This window comes from Branchiostoma lanceolatum, chromosome 6, assembly GCF_035083965.1.
Source record: "Branchiostoma lanceolatum isolate klBraLanc5 chromosome 6, klBraLanc5.hap2, whole genome shotgun sequence".
Classification (NCBI taxonomy): domain Eukaryota; kingdom Metazoa; phylum Chordata; class Leptocardii; order Amphioxiformes; family Branchiostomatidae; genus Branchiostoma; species Branchiostoma lanceolatum.
Genome location: NC_089727.1, coordinates 5606610 through 5623901, shown reverse-complemented (window position 1 = coordinate 5623901; position 17292 = coordinate 5606610). Strand labels below are relative to the sequence as shown.

At 40.8% G+C, this 17292-nt stretch overlaps 1 protein-coding gene across 1 annotated transcript in view; it reads left to right on the top strand.

The window, feature by feature from the left end:
• Positions 1–17292, top strand: part of LOC136436235 (gamma-aminobutyric acid receptor subunit beta-2-like) — a 24456-nt gene extending 7164 nt beyond the window's left edge. Inside the window, exons 4-9 of the mRNA XM_066430037.1 lie at positions 733–953; positions 8290–8372; positions 9694–9831; positions 11300–11452; positions 12113–12411; positions 15971–17292. Coding sequence (XP_066286134.1) covers positions 733–953; positions 8290–8372; positions 9694–9831; positions 11300–11452; positions 12113–12411; positions 15971–16360 — 1284 coding nt within the window. The 3' untranslated portion in view covers positions 16361–17292. The remainder of the gene's footprint in view (positions 1–732; positions 954–8289; positions 8373–9693; positions 9832–11299; positions 11453–12112; positions 12412–15970) is intronic.

The following is a 17292-nucleotide window of genomic DNA, read 5'->3' as shown; positions in this document are numbered from 1 at the left end:
TCGGGCGTCAAACTTCGGCACCTTGAAGAACCCAACACACGTATCGAGAAGACTAGGAGTGGCTTGTTACCGCGGTGGCAAAAAAAACGCAAGTCGTAGCGAAGCCGCATTGCACTACTACTAGCTACTTGAAAAAGCACCATGCTTCACCTCAATTTGGGATGAATGCTTTACCTTTTACCTTTACCTAATAAACAAAAGACATGATGAGCGTTAAGACTTACCTTCTATCTGATGTTATTTTAGTTATTTCTTGGATGCCAACTCGGGGAAATCCAATTAACATTAGCAAATTTGAAAGCTTCCTTTCCACTGTTTATTTGCTTTTGACCAGTCCAGTAGAGATGAAAAAGTTCGCACTTCAAAAGAGGGATAATCGTTAACGTCAATTATAAAATCGTGGACACTGTGAAATGTGTTTTTATTAAAATCTATTTACTGAGATTTACCACATCTGTGCAAGTATCGGATATAACAGGTGACTATTACCTCTATAAGATGTTTGCCCAAAGACAGGAATGTAAGGTTTAATCTATTCACACCGGGATGAACCCCCACTCGTTTCGATAAGTGTATTGGGATCTTTAACGAGCTCGAGGTGTTTCTCTCCTACAACACGAGAAATCCAGATTAAACGTCCCGTCCGATAGAACGCCCCTAACCGAAGCTAGACACTTGTTTTTAACTGGGTCGAGTGAGGAAATTTAAAACATCCATTCCTCTTCCGTTCAGGACTACACCATGACGATGTACTTCCAGCAGACATGGCGGGACCCCCGTCTGTCCTACACCAGCGTGCCGCACAACCTGACCCTGGACGGGCGGGTGGCGGAGAGCATCTGGGTCCCCGACACGTACTTCCTCAACGACAAGGAGTCGTACCTACACGGAGTAACCGTGAAGAACCGCATGTTACGGCTTCATCACGATGGATCTGTTCTCTACGGCCTGAGGTAGGCATTTGTGTGGTCAAGTTACATATCTACTCGTACCTTGTGCTATGGTCACATTTCCAAACCGGGGCCCGGCCGGGTAGTTTGCGGGAACGAAAAGTATGATATAAAAGACAACAAAACACACAAACATGAAAAAATATCAATCATGAGAATAATTTGTGTATATTTCTTGACATACACTTCCATTTTCCGTTCCCGCAAACAGCCCGGCCGGGCCCCGGTTTGGAAATGTGACCGTAGCATAGCCAGGTATTACTGTGTATACGTAGATCTTTAGGTCTCATAACGCAAAGAAATAGAATATGATAAATGCATAAAATAGTGCTTTGTTATCAGAAAAGATGCTGAAAGATTAGCCCCATCTGATTGTTTCAAGATATCAGAGATTCACGTATGGTAACCTATATTGTTTGGCAAGTACAATTTTTGATTTTACCATTCATTCAAAGCTAGGCTCCTTTCAATATTTTCCCAGATCGAATGCACCTTCATCATCAAAGTACAGTTTACGGAGAAAAATATGACGGATTGTAGTACCACTTTTGAAGATCCTGTAAGTTGACAATAGCTTGAGGCCCTCGTTGTCTTTCACACAATGTATGTATGAAAAAAGTGGGAGAAAATAGCTATACACCTTACAAAAGACATATGATTGTTGAAAGCGCAAGAGCACTGGGTTTCCCGTAGGATTATAGCTGTATTATCATGGCAAAGTCGGTAATTTGACTACATTTTATGTTCAATTTTATTTATGTTTTGGAACCTCAGGGATGCACTCTAGATTTGAGAAGCGAGCATTTATCTCTATTTAGGTTATTATGTGCAAACTGGGTTCACGCTTGGTTCATTCGTTATTTCCTACAGTATTATACATAATTCACCTCATAACAGGCATTTGGCAAATTGATGTGGTTTTCATGACGTCGCTGTCTTTAGGGATGTTTGACGTTTCTCACATTTACAAGTTAAATGTGACTGAACAATGACCATAAATGAATCGTCAACTGTAGCGTTGCCTGTCGAGTGGGCTGGACATAAGTGCTGTATTCTCCACCTTGGTGCAGATGTAGTGGGCTGGACATAAGTGATGTATTCTCCACCTTGGTGCAGATGTCCAGTTACATGAAAGGGCAATGGCACCATTTTCTCACACCATTGCGGTTTTATCTGAGTGTGTAACTGACGACATGGTCACACACTCACGTTCCTGCAGTGATCGTGGTCATCTGACCCAGCTCATTTGAGTTCACTTGGCGAGCGGGGGTCATTCCAAATAAAGTTCCATGCATCATTTCATCTGCCACAAGTCATTAGGAGAACCGTTTGGTTTCCCACCCGTCTTTCCCACCGCAGATGGGCGGTAATGAAACGCTGAAATTGCTTGTATTCATCTTCTTTCCGTCAGGAATGCCCCAGTCTCGCTGATACTCATGTAGCAACTAAACAGTGCTGACGGGGGGCTTCTCCGGGGTCTTGTTTTAGGTGAAAGAAAGGGAGTTGTAATGTACTAGATTTTCCTTTAGAGGCTCCCATTTCAAGTCTGCTTCATTGAAAGCAGTGCAACTACAATGTACAAAGACCAGCCGTTAGATTCGACTCCCAAGTATTTAGTTTTTACTCCAATATATGTTACATTTCATGCCATGGTCATCTTGTACATGCCAAGCTCCTCACCAAGAGCACCAAAACAAGTTTTTTTCCTAACTTTATGGTATTTCAAGTTGTAAGAGAGATGCACAAAGAGTTCTGTCTCCTTTTTTTCTCTTGCCTACTTGTTTTTCGGCATATTTACTTGTTTGGGATAAAGACAATGTAGGAACCTACATGTAACAGCGGATATTTACTATTTAAGGTTAGCCTTAAATGCAGTGATTCTTAGTACGTTGACATGAACAAATGCTAAATATCATATTAAATCAATGAATATTGAATAAGTTTCATTTGTATTTCTATACAGAAAGTGTCATGTATTCCAAAGCAAAGCCAAAGTGTAATACTTAAGTGTCTCTCTGTTGCTTTGATAAAAGATTTATCCATTGACCATCCGTATCTGTGCCATGGTTATATTGTGCTATCACAGTCTTAGTAAAGCCTCACGCTACAACCAGAATATGAATATAGATTCATTCTTCACCAGCTTGCAAACAGTCCTTACTCACATGAGGATCTTATCGCTTAGGCAACCTTGTCCTATGGCGAGAACTTCAGCAGCGTACATAACGATAGTCGACACGTTCGGGATACCTGGGACCGGGGAAGCTATCCCGGAAGGTTAAGCCCGCCTGAAGACCTGTTTAATTAATGAAAAAGTCCAGCGATCACGTTGTGGGAAATGAGGGATGTAAAGCAGGAGTAATCAGGCGGTGCAGGGACGCTACTCCACCGGGTAATCAAAACAGGGTCATGGCACCATTGTATTCACTAGACACGGTCTGTCGGGTTTCTTCATTCCCAGCGCCACACTGTAACTCCAGGAGATTAGACAAAGGCTGCTGAAGACGATCATGATAGTCCTCTGCAATCGTGTCTTAGTAATAATCAGCGCTCTTATGTGAGCTGTTAAGGTAGCAGATAATCACTTTAATCAACATTGTGTATGAGATGCTTACCAGATGCGGCACCAAAGAGCAAATTGTTCTTTGTTTTCATGACCCAGTTAAGTACTATAATACTATTTGTGACCCATTAAAGAAGACATTTTATCTTTTTGATATAGACTTTATCATTCTATTCCTGACAGTCGGCACAAGAGGAAACAAAATAATGTATGCAGAGATACACCTAAACAGGAATCATATATATTCGGTGTTAGGGTATCTTTGATAGACACAAATGTGTATCTTCATCATCAGCGTCTTGTTCTTTTCAATCTGACGCCAGTCTAGGTTTGCAGGCTTGGAAGTCAATATATGTACACAACTGGCAAGGCATGCAGTCTCCAAATGGGTTGTTTTAAACTGTCGACCCTTAGTGTGCAAAGTAACACAAGGCTTTGGGCACGATGAGTAAAGCACCGGCAATTCTCGGAAAGAGTAGGCGTGCACTCCCATCTGGGATGGCTCAAAGCAATCAGGTCCTCCTGCTTAGCAGCTATGATAGTGCATGTATTAACTGGGGTGGCTTTATGCGTTTGGGCGATGCACGTTTTGGATTTATAAATATATTCCAGTTCCCATAGTATACTGGTGGTGAATGACTGACGTTTTCATTTTGTTGATTGGTCTCTAGACCGAGAAAATTGCATACTGCAGCTTATGATAGACCTTTTCGTTTGTGGTCGTTGCACTTTACTAATTGAAAAAAATATACGAGTTGGTGACAGACATGTTTGACATGCAGTGATCAAAGCTGAATCCCATCCTCACGGTAAGGTTTTAAAACACTCAACGCCAAGTGAAAGATGTAACGCATCGTGTACTTAAGCCCAGCCGAACGTGTCTCCATTTGGGTGACATCTCACTCTTTCTCGCCCCCATGATGGTTGTTCATGACGTCAGCCTCCTGGTGCTATTGCGTTTGGGGATTGGTCAGGTCGGGGAATGTCCTCCGAAACAGCGACATAACTGACATACTGTCCCACTACACACTACTTGCTCATTTATTAGCTAACTTTGCAATCCTCCTGATGCTTCCTTAATCGCATGTCGCCGCATCTTTCCCACACAACGATTTACAACCGATAGGAGGGGAAAGGGCTGCCGTTTGGGGTCCCTGCGTGGACATAATGGACGCTTTCAGGCCGACGAAATTTGGCAGTTAATGTCACAAATTGGGTCCGCACTTGTTATTTACGACAGCTTGCTCTCAAACCAATCTGCAAAGAGAGATAGAGGGTGGCCGCAGGGGCATAAAACATGCCGTTTGTGTCCCAATTGGGAGATCGGTAACCTCTGTTCAACCTAAATGTTCAAAAGTTCCTGAATTTGAAAATATTCAAGGTAATGGCAGACATTTACACCATCCTCACCCGTCTGATGAATAACAATCTTTTACAAATGCGATCGTAGATGTCATAGTTTGATTTGAATGTTTTGCTAGCGGCACAGTTTTGTGTCAAGTTTATTTTGAAACGACTTTAATCGGGGATCGGGTCTTCTGACAACAAAGTATTCTGGGTCTGTTCATTCATCTCCTTTAAGCTGTCTAAACGGGGAGTAATTTGACAAGCTCCTCAAAGATATCAGTGAACAGCCGATCCTAGTTCTGTCCCAGAACGTAATGTGCATACACGGGACTCCACTGGCCGGTGAATTGTTTGTATTCATCAATACTCAGTGGCAAAATCAACTGTCAACAATCAATATACAGTCATAAAAACCCTTAACCAGCATAGTGCCTCAGTTGCAATGAGTTACCAGGCATATAAATGAGCTGTTGTCTTGTAGTTGTCTAATAGAATTCACCACGGTTTCTATTGGATTTTTGGATAAAGTTGTATCATAATTTTGCCCGTTGTATGTGGTATCGTTTCTAAAAAAGCATTTGAATACCCATCACATACGCGGACATGACCTTATGCGATACGTTCTATAGAAATGCTGTTGACCTTACCGTTTAACAGTCTTTCGTCATCGTAGGATAGGAGCATAAAGAAACCACGAGCCAGTAGAGGGGGCCTTGTGAGTGATCAGTCCATACGCCCTTAGTACTTTCAAATTGTTTCTCACTGCTGCAAGCTGTCACAGCACCGAATTTATTTCGTATGACATCTATGGTTCGCTGTACTGGGCACGTTTGACGTATGCGGCAAGAGAAGCATCGAGTCAAATCACAGCTTTGGTCACGGTGAAATTGCACAATTATTGAGTACATACGTCATCTATGCTGTACCAACTGGTGTGACACAGATACTGGGTGACTAATCACATGCAAATGTTATTTTCATATTTCAATTTCGTATAAGATATATTAGAATTGAGCAGAAAGTCACAGCATGCAGTGTAGAGTGCCACAGCATGCAGTGTAGACTAGAGGCTTATGATCATGCTTTATATATTTTGTGTGTTTATTTAATTTTTTTTTACCTTTCGTGCTTTACAACGAAAAAGCGTCATGCTTCGCCCTCAGTCTGAGGTTCGACCGCTTTACCTTTACCTTACTAAGACTTAAGAAATTGGCATTTATCCCCGGTTCCTTCCGGTGCTATTGTCGTATCTAAATTGAATCTTGCGCACTAGTTTTAGCACATCAAGGCAATAATCCCTTAAACACGCAAGGTCAACATTGAATCAATAGCTGCCTTTCTCGTCTTGGCAGTGTCGGGACGTTCCAAGACATAACATAGAGGACATGCCATCATTGATAGTGTATATTCTGTCGTTTAAATCAGATAGTCGATGTACCTTACCTTAAACCTTAGCTTAGATCCCTCTACAACATGTGGGCAAATGGCTCTCCTCCAGAGACGTTGGTTCTGTGCCATTTTCTTAATTGATAGTCGATATATATTACATTAAGAATATTCCTGTAAACATGTAGACTTACAATTGAAATTCCAGCGTTTTATTCTTAATTTTTGGATATGGGAACAACAATACATTGCCTTGATTCTATATCCACATGTATTTCAGATGCCAGTTTATTGTCATCATCATATCAGTTCGAGTTGTTTAATGATCTTTAATGTTGAAAATCTTGGAGGGAATTTGGTGGACTAAGTGACCGATGTCTTGTTTTGGTGTGATGGTATTGATGGTTTGATGGCGTGTGACTAGACTGCCTATGCGGCTCCATTACAAGTCTGAGCCGGTATGCCGATATTCAAAAAATTTAATATATTCAAAGGGCAAAAAAGTCACAGTGTCTATCATAGTTGTGGCACGAGGTCATTGAACCTAACTGACTAAGTAGAATATGTTAAGGCATTGTGTAGAGATTGAAACAATCTACACTGGGTCCGATGTGTACAAAAGCAACTCTGTTGATATCCATTACAATATCCACAGAGGCCCATGATAGTATAAAGTATCTATTGAAACCCTAGCGTTATATTTGTAATCCGGTGTCAACTATGGACAGTTAATGTTACATGTCAAGGACAAAGTATATCGATGACTCACAGCAACAACTGACTCAGCGTTACTTAATAAGAAATGGATGCTATGAAGATTAACTTTTATTAGAGACAACCCCATATTTTATACTTGCAAGTATCCCCTACTTTAGGTCATCCCTATTTGAAAGTACTGTCCTTCCCATGTAGTCAAGGCTTGCCCGCCGGCCCACTTATTCCAGATACATTAATTCATGTGCAAGGATATGGATTAAGCATTGATGCCCCCTCTGAATCACGCTTTAACGTTATGTATCAAGGCGGAAACATATGAAAAACACACGTTAATGTCTTTTTCTTATTCACTGGTTAAGTGGTGAGAATTGTAAGGGTGAGAAATGCTTTGTTCGATGCTGTTGCTTTCCGACATAACTATAACTCATATTACATTGCCGTTTAGTAATTTGGGTTGGCAGAAGATATTGCTTCAGTCTCTGAAGCATGTGCCGGTAGGCTGCGTTCATTTGGATGATTGAAGATACGGAGAGACTTTTACCCAGTGGGCCTGAATCTGTCTTCCTTTTGCAGGTTTTCTGCGTTCATGATAGACATGGAGTTGATTCTAAAGTAAAGGCACAGTATCATCTGCCTTATCGTCTGTTTAAAGGCGTTATCCCTTACATATGATACTTACATACAATCCCAAAACTTAAAGCAGATATTTTCCATTGCAACCAACCCCCTTTTTATGCCTAATATAAAGCAACAAAATATAACATAAACAATCATTAATCTGACGTCAAACTCTACAGTGCTGTAGCAAAATGAATCATGTTTTGTAGCAAACAAAACCATTACCGTGAAGAACGCACCAATTATCTGTTCTGTGTTTACGTCTCTGTGAAATTATGCAGTGAAGACCTTTCCTTTATCTCCGTGTTACTTGTCAATGATTGATTGTTTGCATCGGTTTGTCTATGTACGCTTAGATGGCTCATGCCGTAAATATAAAAAGTCACCTTGGCACTGTGCTAACTATATAATACCCTTTATGAACAAATAGATGACATAATAATGTTGTATAAATGTTATGCTGACACTGGCAACCACATATCCATAGATAATGCAATAAATCCTAATTGATTTGTATCATTTATTACTTCGAATTTTGTTGACATAAGTTGGAAACTACAAGAGTAATGACTGTTATACCCATCGATGCACTTAGCAGAAAGCCTAAGGATGATATTGTGTATAACGAGTCTGCGATGGTTTATTGTTTATGTATGAATGTGCTCCCGTTGAGGTTATGAAAGGGTGTGAGTTATGTGTTTGTTCCAGGATAACGACAACCGCGGCGTGCCAGATGAACCTGCGGAGGTACCCGCTAGACGAGCAGAACTGTACGCTGGAAATAGAGAGCTGTGAGTTCAACAAGTTGAATTTCATTTTTGTTCTCACCTTACTCTTATCTGCTTATGTTTTGTTGACTGCGATGGGCATTGTGTTAATCTCTAGTATTTCAGTATTGAGTTATGCTATGATTTAATATACAATTTTTATATGCAATGGATTATTATTTTGTTAGCATTTTGCTATTATTATCATTGTCGGATTTGTTGTCATATTGCTATCACTTACTACTTTTATCATGTTATGAATTGGTAGATTTATATTTGTGTTTTTTTTTTAAAGTTAGATGGGGGATGACCGTGTACAGGCCATCATAGCTTTTTTTCTTCCCCCAGTATGCATATTTTTGTTCTGTTCTATTATGTACTACAAACTGATTTTAATATGTGCAAATAAATCAAATCAAATCAAAATGAAACAATAGAATACTTTCTTATGTCTTGGCTTTGCTCTCAGATTGGTTGCCTGTATCTGTTCGATTGTGTTTTGTTATCTCCTTGTTTCGCTGACGACACCAACATTAGCCACAGGCTTGAGTATGTCGTCATCAAGTCCTGTTATTTAATGTCATTTGATTTTAAAAAACACAATAGAGTACGCTGGTTATGAAAAAGAAGGCAGTGTTACAATCGTCGCTTTGCTGTATCAAATGTTACATCAAAAACCTCTAACACAATAAGTGATAGTAGCTTGATATGCATCCTAACTGTATTGTAGTAGGTAAATGACAGCTTCATTTGCATCAAATTAGCACATATAGTCCATGGGCCAGGTCCCTTAAAATAGCCATTTGGTACCAAAAAGAGGGACAAAGGGAGACTTACTTTTTTGAAAAGGTATTGATTTCTGCATACGATCCGTCAGTCATGCAGATCATTGCAGCACGATTTCATGCTTGCCATTTTCAAAATTCGGTGCCATCTTGACGCAAAAGGATGCTGATCATAATCACGACGATATATCCATACTATCTTTGGAACAAAAGGAGTGGCTATAAAACAGGCAGGGTTTTTAGTAGAGTAAAGTATGTATGTAATGCATGTGATCGTAGAGCCGGTAGCGTCAGAAAGTTAGAATATACTTTTCTTTCGGTATTTGAGGTCATATGTAGACACGGTTTTACAGCGATGGGGCGTCTGTCTGACTAGGTTGGCCGCCCGTTACGTCGCATGGCTAGTTTTCTCTATCACTTGGGGTTTACGTTCTTGCTAATATTTCACTAAATATGATGCCTGTTCTCTCAAAGGCATCGTTTGCTCTTGTAATAACGTCTAAGGAATCAATAAATCCATATCTTTAGTCACGACTTCTGTTGCCATGTCTTCCCTGCAGACGGCTATACCACAGACGACCTTGAGTTCCACTGGAAGGACGGGAAAGAAGCCGTCATTGGCTGGGATCAGATCGAGCTTCCTCAGTTCGATATTGTCGACTACAACGTAGAGCAAAAAGTCATCCAGTTTTCCACAGGTAAATTGCATTGCAAAAATAATAACGGCACTTTCGACCGATTGAAATATGAAGCTTCTACTGCAGATGAATGTTTGGTCAGAATAAAAAGGTGGTGTTTAAACTCTGGTCATTCATTGACCACTAGCAAAGCTCATGAGCTCTTTAAAGCAAGATGCATTTGGACAGACTTTCTTCCCTAGGCCAAAATTGCCCTTTACTCTCAAATGGTTAAGCGGGATGCCCGTAAATCATTAGAATGAAACAGGGTCCACATAATTGCATTTTTGGATGGCGTAATTACCAGCCAAATAGCCCAGAGTCGTGACTAGGGACAGAACAAATAACATACAATATCTCACCAAAACTATGGTCGAACATTGCTCGGATGTATCAAACTTATTTGCTCAATCATTTATGTATAATTCTATCTGTCAGTTCTACGCAATGTGATATCTGCAGGAAAATAGATTATTGACACACCAATGAATCATTCATAATCTATAGAATACGTCACGACAGTCGTTTACTCTGCAAAAGAGACAGATTTAACTACCTTAAACTGCTGAGACCAAGTTATTTCTTACTTCATTTGACACCTAGAAAACCAACCAACGCTTATTCGCTTAATTACCTGGCACGGGCCACTGAATCTTTTAGCATGTTGGAATGTCCTTGTCCCTTGCAATTTGTGAAATATGTAGTCAGCACTGTCCCTGATTCTACTAGACGGGGACACGCTATTTATCACGCAAACGTCGACAAACCCGAGAGGACTCACTGGCTTGTCAGGCATCTGTGCCAGGAAATTACATTGGTTATTGAGGCGGAAGATCTGACAGTCCCTTATCCAGGCAATCCAATTATGGAATTCTCTGGCAAGCAATTACCTTGAAAGTTTGAGGGCATTTGGCCGCAATATGGCGTCATTTGGTGGCGAGGTTCGAACATACCATGATGCCAAAAGTCCGATTAGATCTTAAAACAACATTTCCAACAAAAAAAAACGTTAGTTCTGAAAAAGCCGCGGGGGGGGGGGCATCTACACCACATACTCTCTGTTCCAATATATATAGCTACCAAAATCTTGATAGCAATGTCAAAAGTCGCTAGGAGGCCTAATATTGAACTTGACCTTTGTTTTCCCGACTCCCACCCACATACAGATATCAAAACAGATCCATCGACGTTCTTTCGATTCATACCGTCCACATGTACATACACACAATCAAAATTTGGGTGTGTCCAAATACTTGTGTTGGAAATTGTAGTTTAATTTTGATAAAGAATTACTTCTACCAACACAGATGAACTTTCAAGTGACAATTTTTGTTGTTCATAGTTGGTCAACTATCTTGTGACCATATATTATGTCTAATTAGATTACATTTCTTTCTATTTTGAACACAACTTTAAGACAACTTCAATATATAAAACATTATTTGTACAAGATAACGAGCAACTCCATGCAATGGTGTCTCCCATACAGGAGCGTATCCACGTCTTTCACTCAGCTTCCGTCTGAAGAGAAACATCGGGTACTTCATGTTACAAACCTACATGCCGTCTGTGCTCATCGTCATCCTGTCATGGGTGTCCTTCTGGATCAACCCCGAGGCCACTGCCGCACGGGTCGCGCTAGGTCAGCAACAAACTACTTTAGATTTACTTTCTGGCCGTTCTTCGATATTCGTTGTAAGAACACACGTCTAAAAAAGAATATATGACCTTGTAGGTATTGAAGTATCCATGATTGATCCATGATTAAGGCTTAATGCAGCAATCGTGTTTCAATCATCTACATCAACTATGAAAAATTACGCGATAAACTTACATGTGTGAAGCCACTGCAGTAGTTTTCACATGCTATTTCTTATACAATAGTATGTTGTGTTTAGAACAGTTTTCATGCATATAAAGTCACATGTCGTACATGTCTAGTCTACAAAAATTGATCTCTTTAGCCCCTCTCTCACTGGACCCGCGGCACGCTCGCGGCACGCTGGCGGCATCGCTGCGGCCGATCGAATTGACAAAGTACTCAACGAATTTCAACGACAAAAAACGAATCTTTTTAACCTTTGTGTGTTTTGGTTGTCTTTTTTGGTCATACTTGTACGTTTTGAATGATATTCCCATTATAAAGTCAAGGGTAACACAAATCCAGTTTAGGACGCAGTGACGCCGCCAGCGTGCCGCGGGTCCAGTGAGAGGGGGGCTTTACTTGCTTGGTAAATTATGTGCTTATCCGGTGCAATGGAGTATACCGGCTCATCAGCGCTGTGACTCGGCTGTTTTTCAGGTATCACCACTGTGTTGACCGTGACTACCATCAACACCAGTGTCCGAGCGTCCCTTCCGAAAATCTCATATGTGAAAGCAATCGACCTGTACCTAATGGGGTGTTTTGTCTTTGTCTTTGCGGCACTGATTGAGTACGCTGTGGTTAATTATAAATACTTCGGCTCGAAACCCAAGAGGGGGGAAATCCAAATGGGCTCGCCATCCACGCCGAGTCCTCCGGCCCAGCGGTGTAGAAGGCAACGCCGTGAGGGCAGCAATCACTCCATGGGAAGTGTTGCAGACAACTCTTACCAGCAGGTAAACTTTCTTAAACTTGTTGCCTACGTTAGAAACATTGCCAATATGCCTTGATGAAGGTTAGACATCCAGCTAATAAGATAAGTCAAAAATAGTTACTTCCCTTAGCCACCGACGAAAGACAGCGGATGCTGTCTGAAACGTCTGACTGTTTCAAAGTTTCATCCAGTGACCTGAGAAGCTATTTGTGGTAAATGCCAATATGGCGTCAGATTTACAGCTAGTACAAGCAAACAATGGCAGTTTTGATTTTCTTTGTTATATTCACTGTTTTGGTTTCCATCTAGAATTACGAAATATGCCACGATGAGTACAATCCACTTTTACTTTCACCTCACCTATCCCATGACCTTTTTGTGGGCTGTTGGGAACCATGATTAATCGCTCCACTATCCTCCTCCACCTGTCATCGGTCGCGCGCTCTCATAGCTTCAGCTAGTCTTAGTCCAGTCCGTTCTTTTATGCTGTCTTCCCACCTTTCCTTTTGTCTTCCCCTTTTTTACGTAGTATAAATGTCATAGCACATATCATATATGATGTATAGGACTTCAAGAAGATTAGTATGCGCACGTTATTTCACTAATGGAGTTTCCAAATAAATAAATAAATAAACAAACACACTAACAAACAAGAAGACTCTTGAGCGTTCTGTGAGTGATTATGAGCCGACTAATTGGTCCTAATGAAGGAGCCCCCATCTGCCCTTATCCTTGTTTTCTGATTAATTGATGTCGCTAAATGACGTCATGTGTACAGAAATGAGATATCCAGGACCTCGGGATGAATTCGAAGTGAAGACAGATGCTCAAGAGTTACCGTGGCCGAGGAACGATCTTTATTCCACACTCACATCATTTCCTCCCTATTCTAACTGTCCAGGGGGAATTGTCAGCGTTTGTCAGAAACTTAGATGGTCTATCTCTTTGTTAATATATAGAATAAATAAGCGCCACATTACAAGTCAGAGTACGCTATACCACACATGGACAACTGCATGATGAGTGTTAGAAGGAAGCTCTGACCTTACGATTACCCAAACGTTCACGGAACGAGTCGCACAACCTCTGACCCAACAGACGCCTTGGAGACATCGCAGGGAGAACTCAGGTGGCAGAGCAGACTGTTATCTCTCAGAAATGGAACGGTTTATTGCTTTCCGCAACACGGGAACATATAACTGTGAATGATTTATTTTATCGCACGGTGTAAAGACATCTTTTAGAAACGTTACAATCTGGTCTGCCCGCAGGGATTACGTAACGATCGTACAGGGAGGCTTATGGCGGGGGCGTGGGTTTTTTCTAAAAAGTCAGTAACCTTCGGTTCTCTGGTGAATTTAAGTTATAAATGGAGGCTCATTACAACGCTGAAATATACCCGTTGATAGGCAATAGCGCACAATTTGCCGCTTTTCAGAGAACCTGAACAGTGTTTTAAAGCTATTTAAGGACGCTACTAAAGCTACTGTAGCCAGCAATATCAGTATTGTCTGCCCCCTTCCATTTCTTTTTTGGGGGGGGGTTCTCTTCTTTCCCCGCCACAACCCCAACTCTGCTTTCTTTGATTTGCCGGCTGTATTTTTTTAAAATTTCATCCACAACCTTCACCTACTTCAAATCAGAAGAACCGATCTCTAAAACACGAAGCCAGCATTCGGCCACACTCGTAACTTTTATCCCTTAAGCCCCCCTCTCACTGGACCCGCGACAGCTGGCGGCGTCGCTGCGTCCTAAACATACATCGCGGAAAGCTTTTGTTATCGCCATAGGGACTTAGGAATACGTTTCGTAATGGTTATGTCTTACTTGGAAGCCCTTTTTCCTGAAGGACACCAACTGTTTTGATAGCACAATGAATAACAGGGATTTTTGGATCAAAATAACAAGTTTCTGCCCTCGGGTGGATATGTCTTAATAATACTGATGCAGTAGTTGAAAACATGACGTCATGTTTTGAATGGAAAAAAAAGGAGATTTTTGTTGAATATATGCCTCCTTATTTACTTGTAGATTTAACAAACTTCTAATGAGGTTTTGGACAGTTTTGGAGGCTTGCTTGATCGCACAAGCCATTCTAAAAGATATACAAATGTCATAAAAGTTGAATTTTAAAATAACAAGACGTCAGATAGACAAATCACTCCTTTAACGTAGCACATCACAGCGTGTGCTCAGCTCGTCCCATGGTACTTCGTTCTTGCCTACTAAGGGTACTACATGTAATCAGTAAGGCCTCCTCTCCACTAGAGGATGATCATTAAGCAACGGTGGAAGACAAAAACTGTAACATTCAATTTCATAATAAGAATATGATGGAAGATGTTAAGATATAACTTTCAAGACAACAAAATGCACAAAACGTAACAAAAACCGTTCTTCATATATGAAATTCGTTGGACGATCTGTGAACTCTTTGGTCACCCAGCGGTCGCTCACAGTGGTCGTAGCTTCTAGCGGAAATATGTGCTCTCCTACCCAATGGTCATGGGATACTCTCTGACCCGCTGACATTTCACCTCTTTCTGTTCTAACTGCCTGCTGTGTTTTAAATCTATGTTGCTGCCTACCATAAGCACCAGTTCGACCATTGTGATGCCCATCGGAAGGACGGAAAGCTGTTTTCCAATGGCGATAATCACGTCAATCAATCACCGGCGGCCATGACTTAGTGGTAGATGAGTCGGCAGTCCAGTAGGGACACCTTATCTCGGTCCGAGGCCCGGGCTGCATTCTTAACAACCAAACAGATCACCTGAAGTGTCATTCTCGTCTCAGCTGAATCGATCATTTCTTCAGACAAAGTCTTTACGACTTCACAAAAAAAAGTTACGTACTCAAGCAACAGGATAAAATTTTGAAACAGTCAGACGTTTCAGACAGCATCCGCTATCTTTCGTTAGTGACTAAAGAAAGATCTGGAAGAACTAGGTTTTATACCAAAACTCTGAATAGAATCACTGACGATAGCGGATGCTGCCTGAAACGTCTGACTGTATCAAATTTTATCCAGTTGCTTGAGTAACCATTATTGGCGTATCTTATTACCTGGATGTCTAACCTTCATCAACGTATCATTACGACTTCGTTTTTAGCTGTGCTAGACTGTAGAATGCCTTCACTCGTGCGATGAAGCTACTTAATAACACCAGATTCTAGGACGGATAGAAGCTCGACATATACGACATCTTGAAAATGATTTAGCAACTTCACTTTGCTTTTTTTTAATAATTTGCTTCATTTGATAACTAAAAGATCATATTTCGAAGTTGTCACAGTCCATAATTGTCTGTGAATTATGTTTTTACTGTAGCAAGCATGCTGGCGTGCGTTTATCTCACTGGTCAAAATACTTCAGGAGTAGGTTCACGTTTATGTTGGTTCTAGCTCAGTTCAAACGTTATTGGCAACACATGCCCTTACAATCCCAGTTCTGAAGATGACATTCCTTTGGCTTCATATTTTTGAGAAGTAGGGTAGCGGGAATGTGATATTAGATGTGATCATGTTATGTTATGTTAACTTGGGTAATAACGATAAGTGCTGTACCGTTTTGTACCTAGAACACATCAGTGGTCGAGATCAAAATGGCGACTCTGACTTCGAGAGCGGACATACAGGACGACCGGAACCACAAGCAGGACCCACAGACACCGACACCAGTTCTTGCCGACGACACGAGAGGCATAGTCGGGTCCCATGGACTGTACATGGACTCGCCCGAAGCCATACGTCACTACGAACGAGCGTCAATTTCATCCAGTCCAGACTTCAACAACGTGGGCATGCGCAGACGGAAAAATCTCCCCGATCCTAAAATTTCCATCCCGAGGCTGAAGCTGCCGAAGATCCGTGACGTGAACACGATAGACAGATACTGCAGGGTCCTGTTCCCCATTGCCTTTGTGATACTCAACACGGTGTACTGGGTGTCGTACTTTCTGGGGACGTAGGCTTTGTCTACTGATAGGCAATCAGCGGTGCCTTTCTGGCAGCGCCCCGTCAACATGAAGAAAAACAACAAAACATATCAGAAAGTTTGGAACGCTAGGCACAAAGACTGCAGACAACACGTTTGATACACGTCAAGTTCAAAATAAGCTGCCACTGATCAACAGACGGATGGAGGAAATGAGATGTAAACATTTCTGATTGCTAGAAATGCCATGGGTTCCATGATTTGTTAAGTTCTAATATTTAACAACAACAACAAAAAATTATCGACAATTGTATGTGCCAGGGTGGTGGGGCAAGAAAATCACTGGAAAGCCATGTTGTCAAAATATTGTATTAATGATTGATATGATATTTTCTTCTTAGAAGGCAACGGAAAGTAGAAAACTAATTATGACAAATGTTTTCTTTCCAATTTTGAAACTCCTATTTAGGTTTTCGGTTTATAATCAAAATAAAATCACAATAATCAAAACTACACATGTAATCATTCCAATTCTGCCATATTAGTATTTGACTTAATATTTCAACGTGTTTATTAGATTAACTGTGCAATATTTTGAGGTAACTTTTGCAGCTAACTGCTTTAGGACATAACAATATGAAATTATTGTCGCCAAAACCAAGCACATTCATTTTTTTTCCTCTACCCCTATCATACTAATTATGCTGTTTACCAAAAGCTTTCAGAGTAAGTGCCGTAAAGGAATGGAAGCACGTTACTGTAAATAGATAGAAATAACACATGTTTCTATTATACCTTCGTTAGAACTTGCCTTGCTTCAGACATAACCATTGTACAGATGTAGACGCTGTGCACGATATTCAGTAGAAAGCAAAATTCTTATAAAACTAGGTAGATTATGTAAATTACGTGTACAGTAAATAAGTTGAGACTTTGCTATCAGATTAAAGATTTTCATAATTAAAA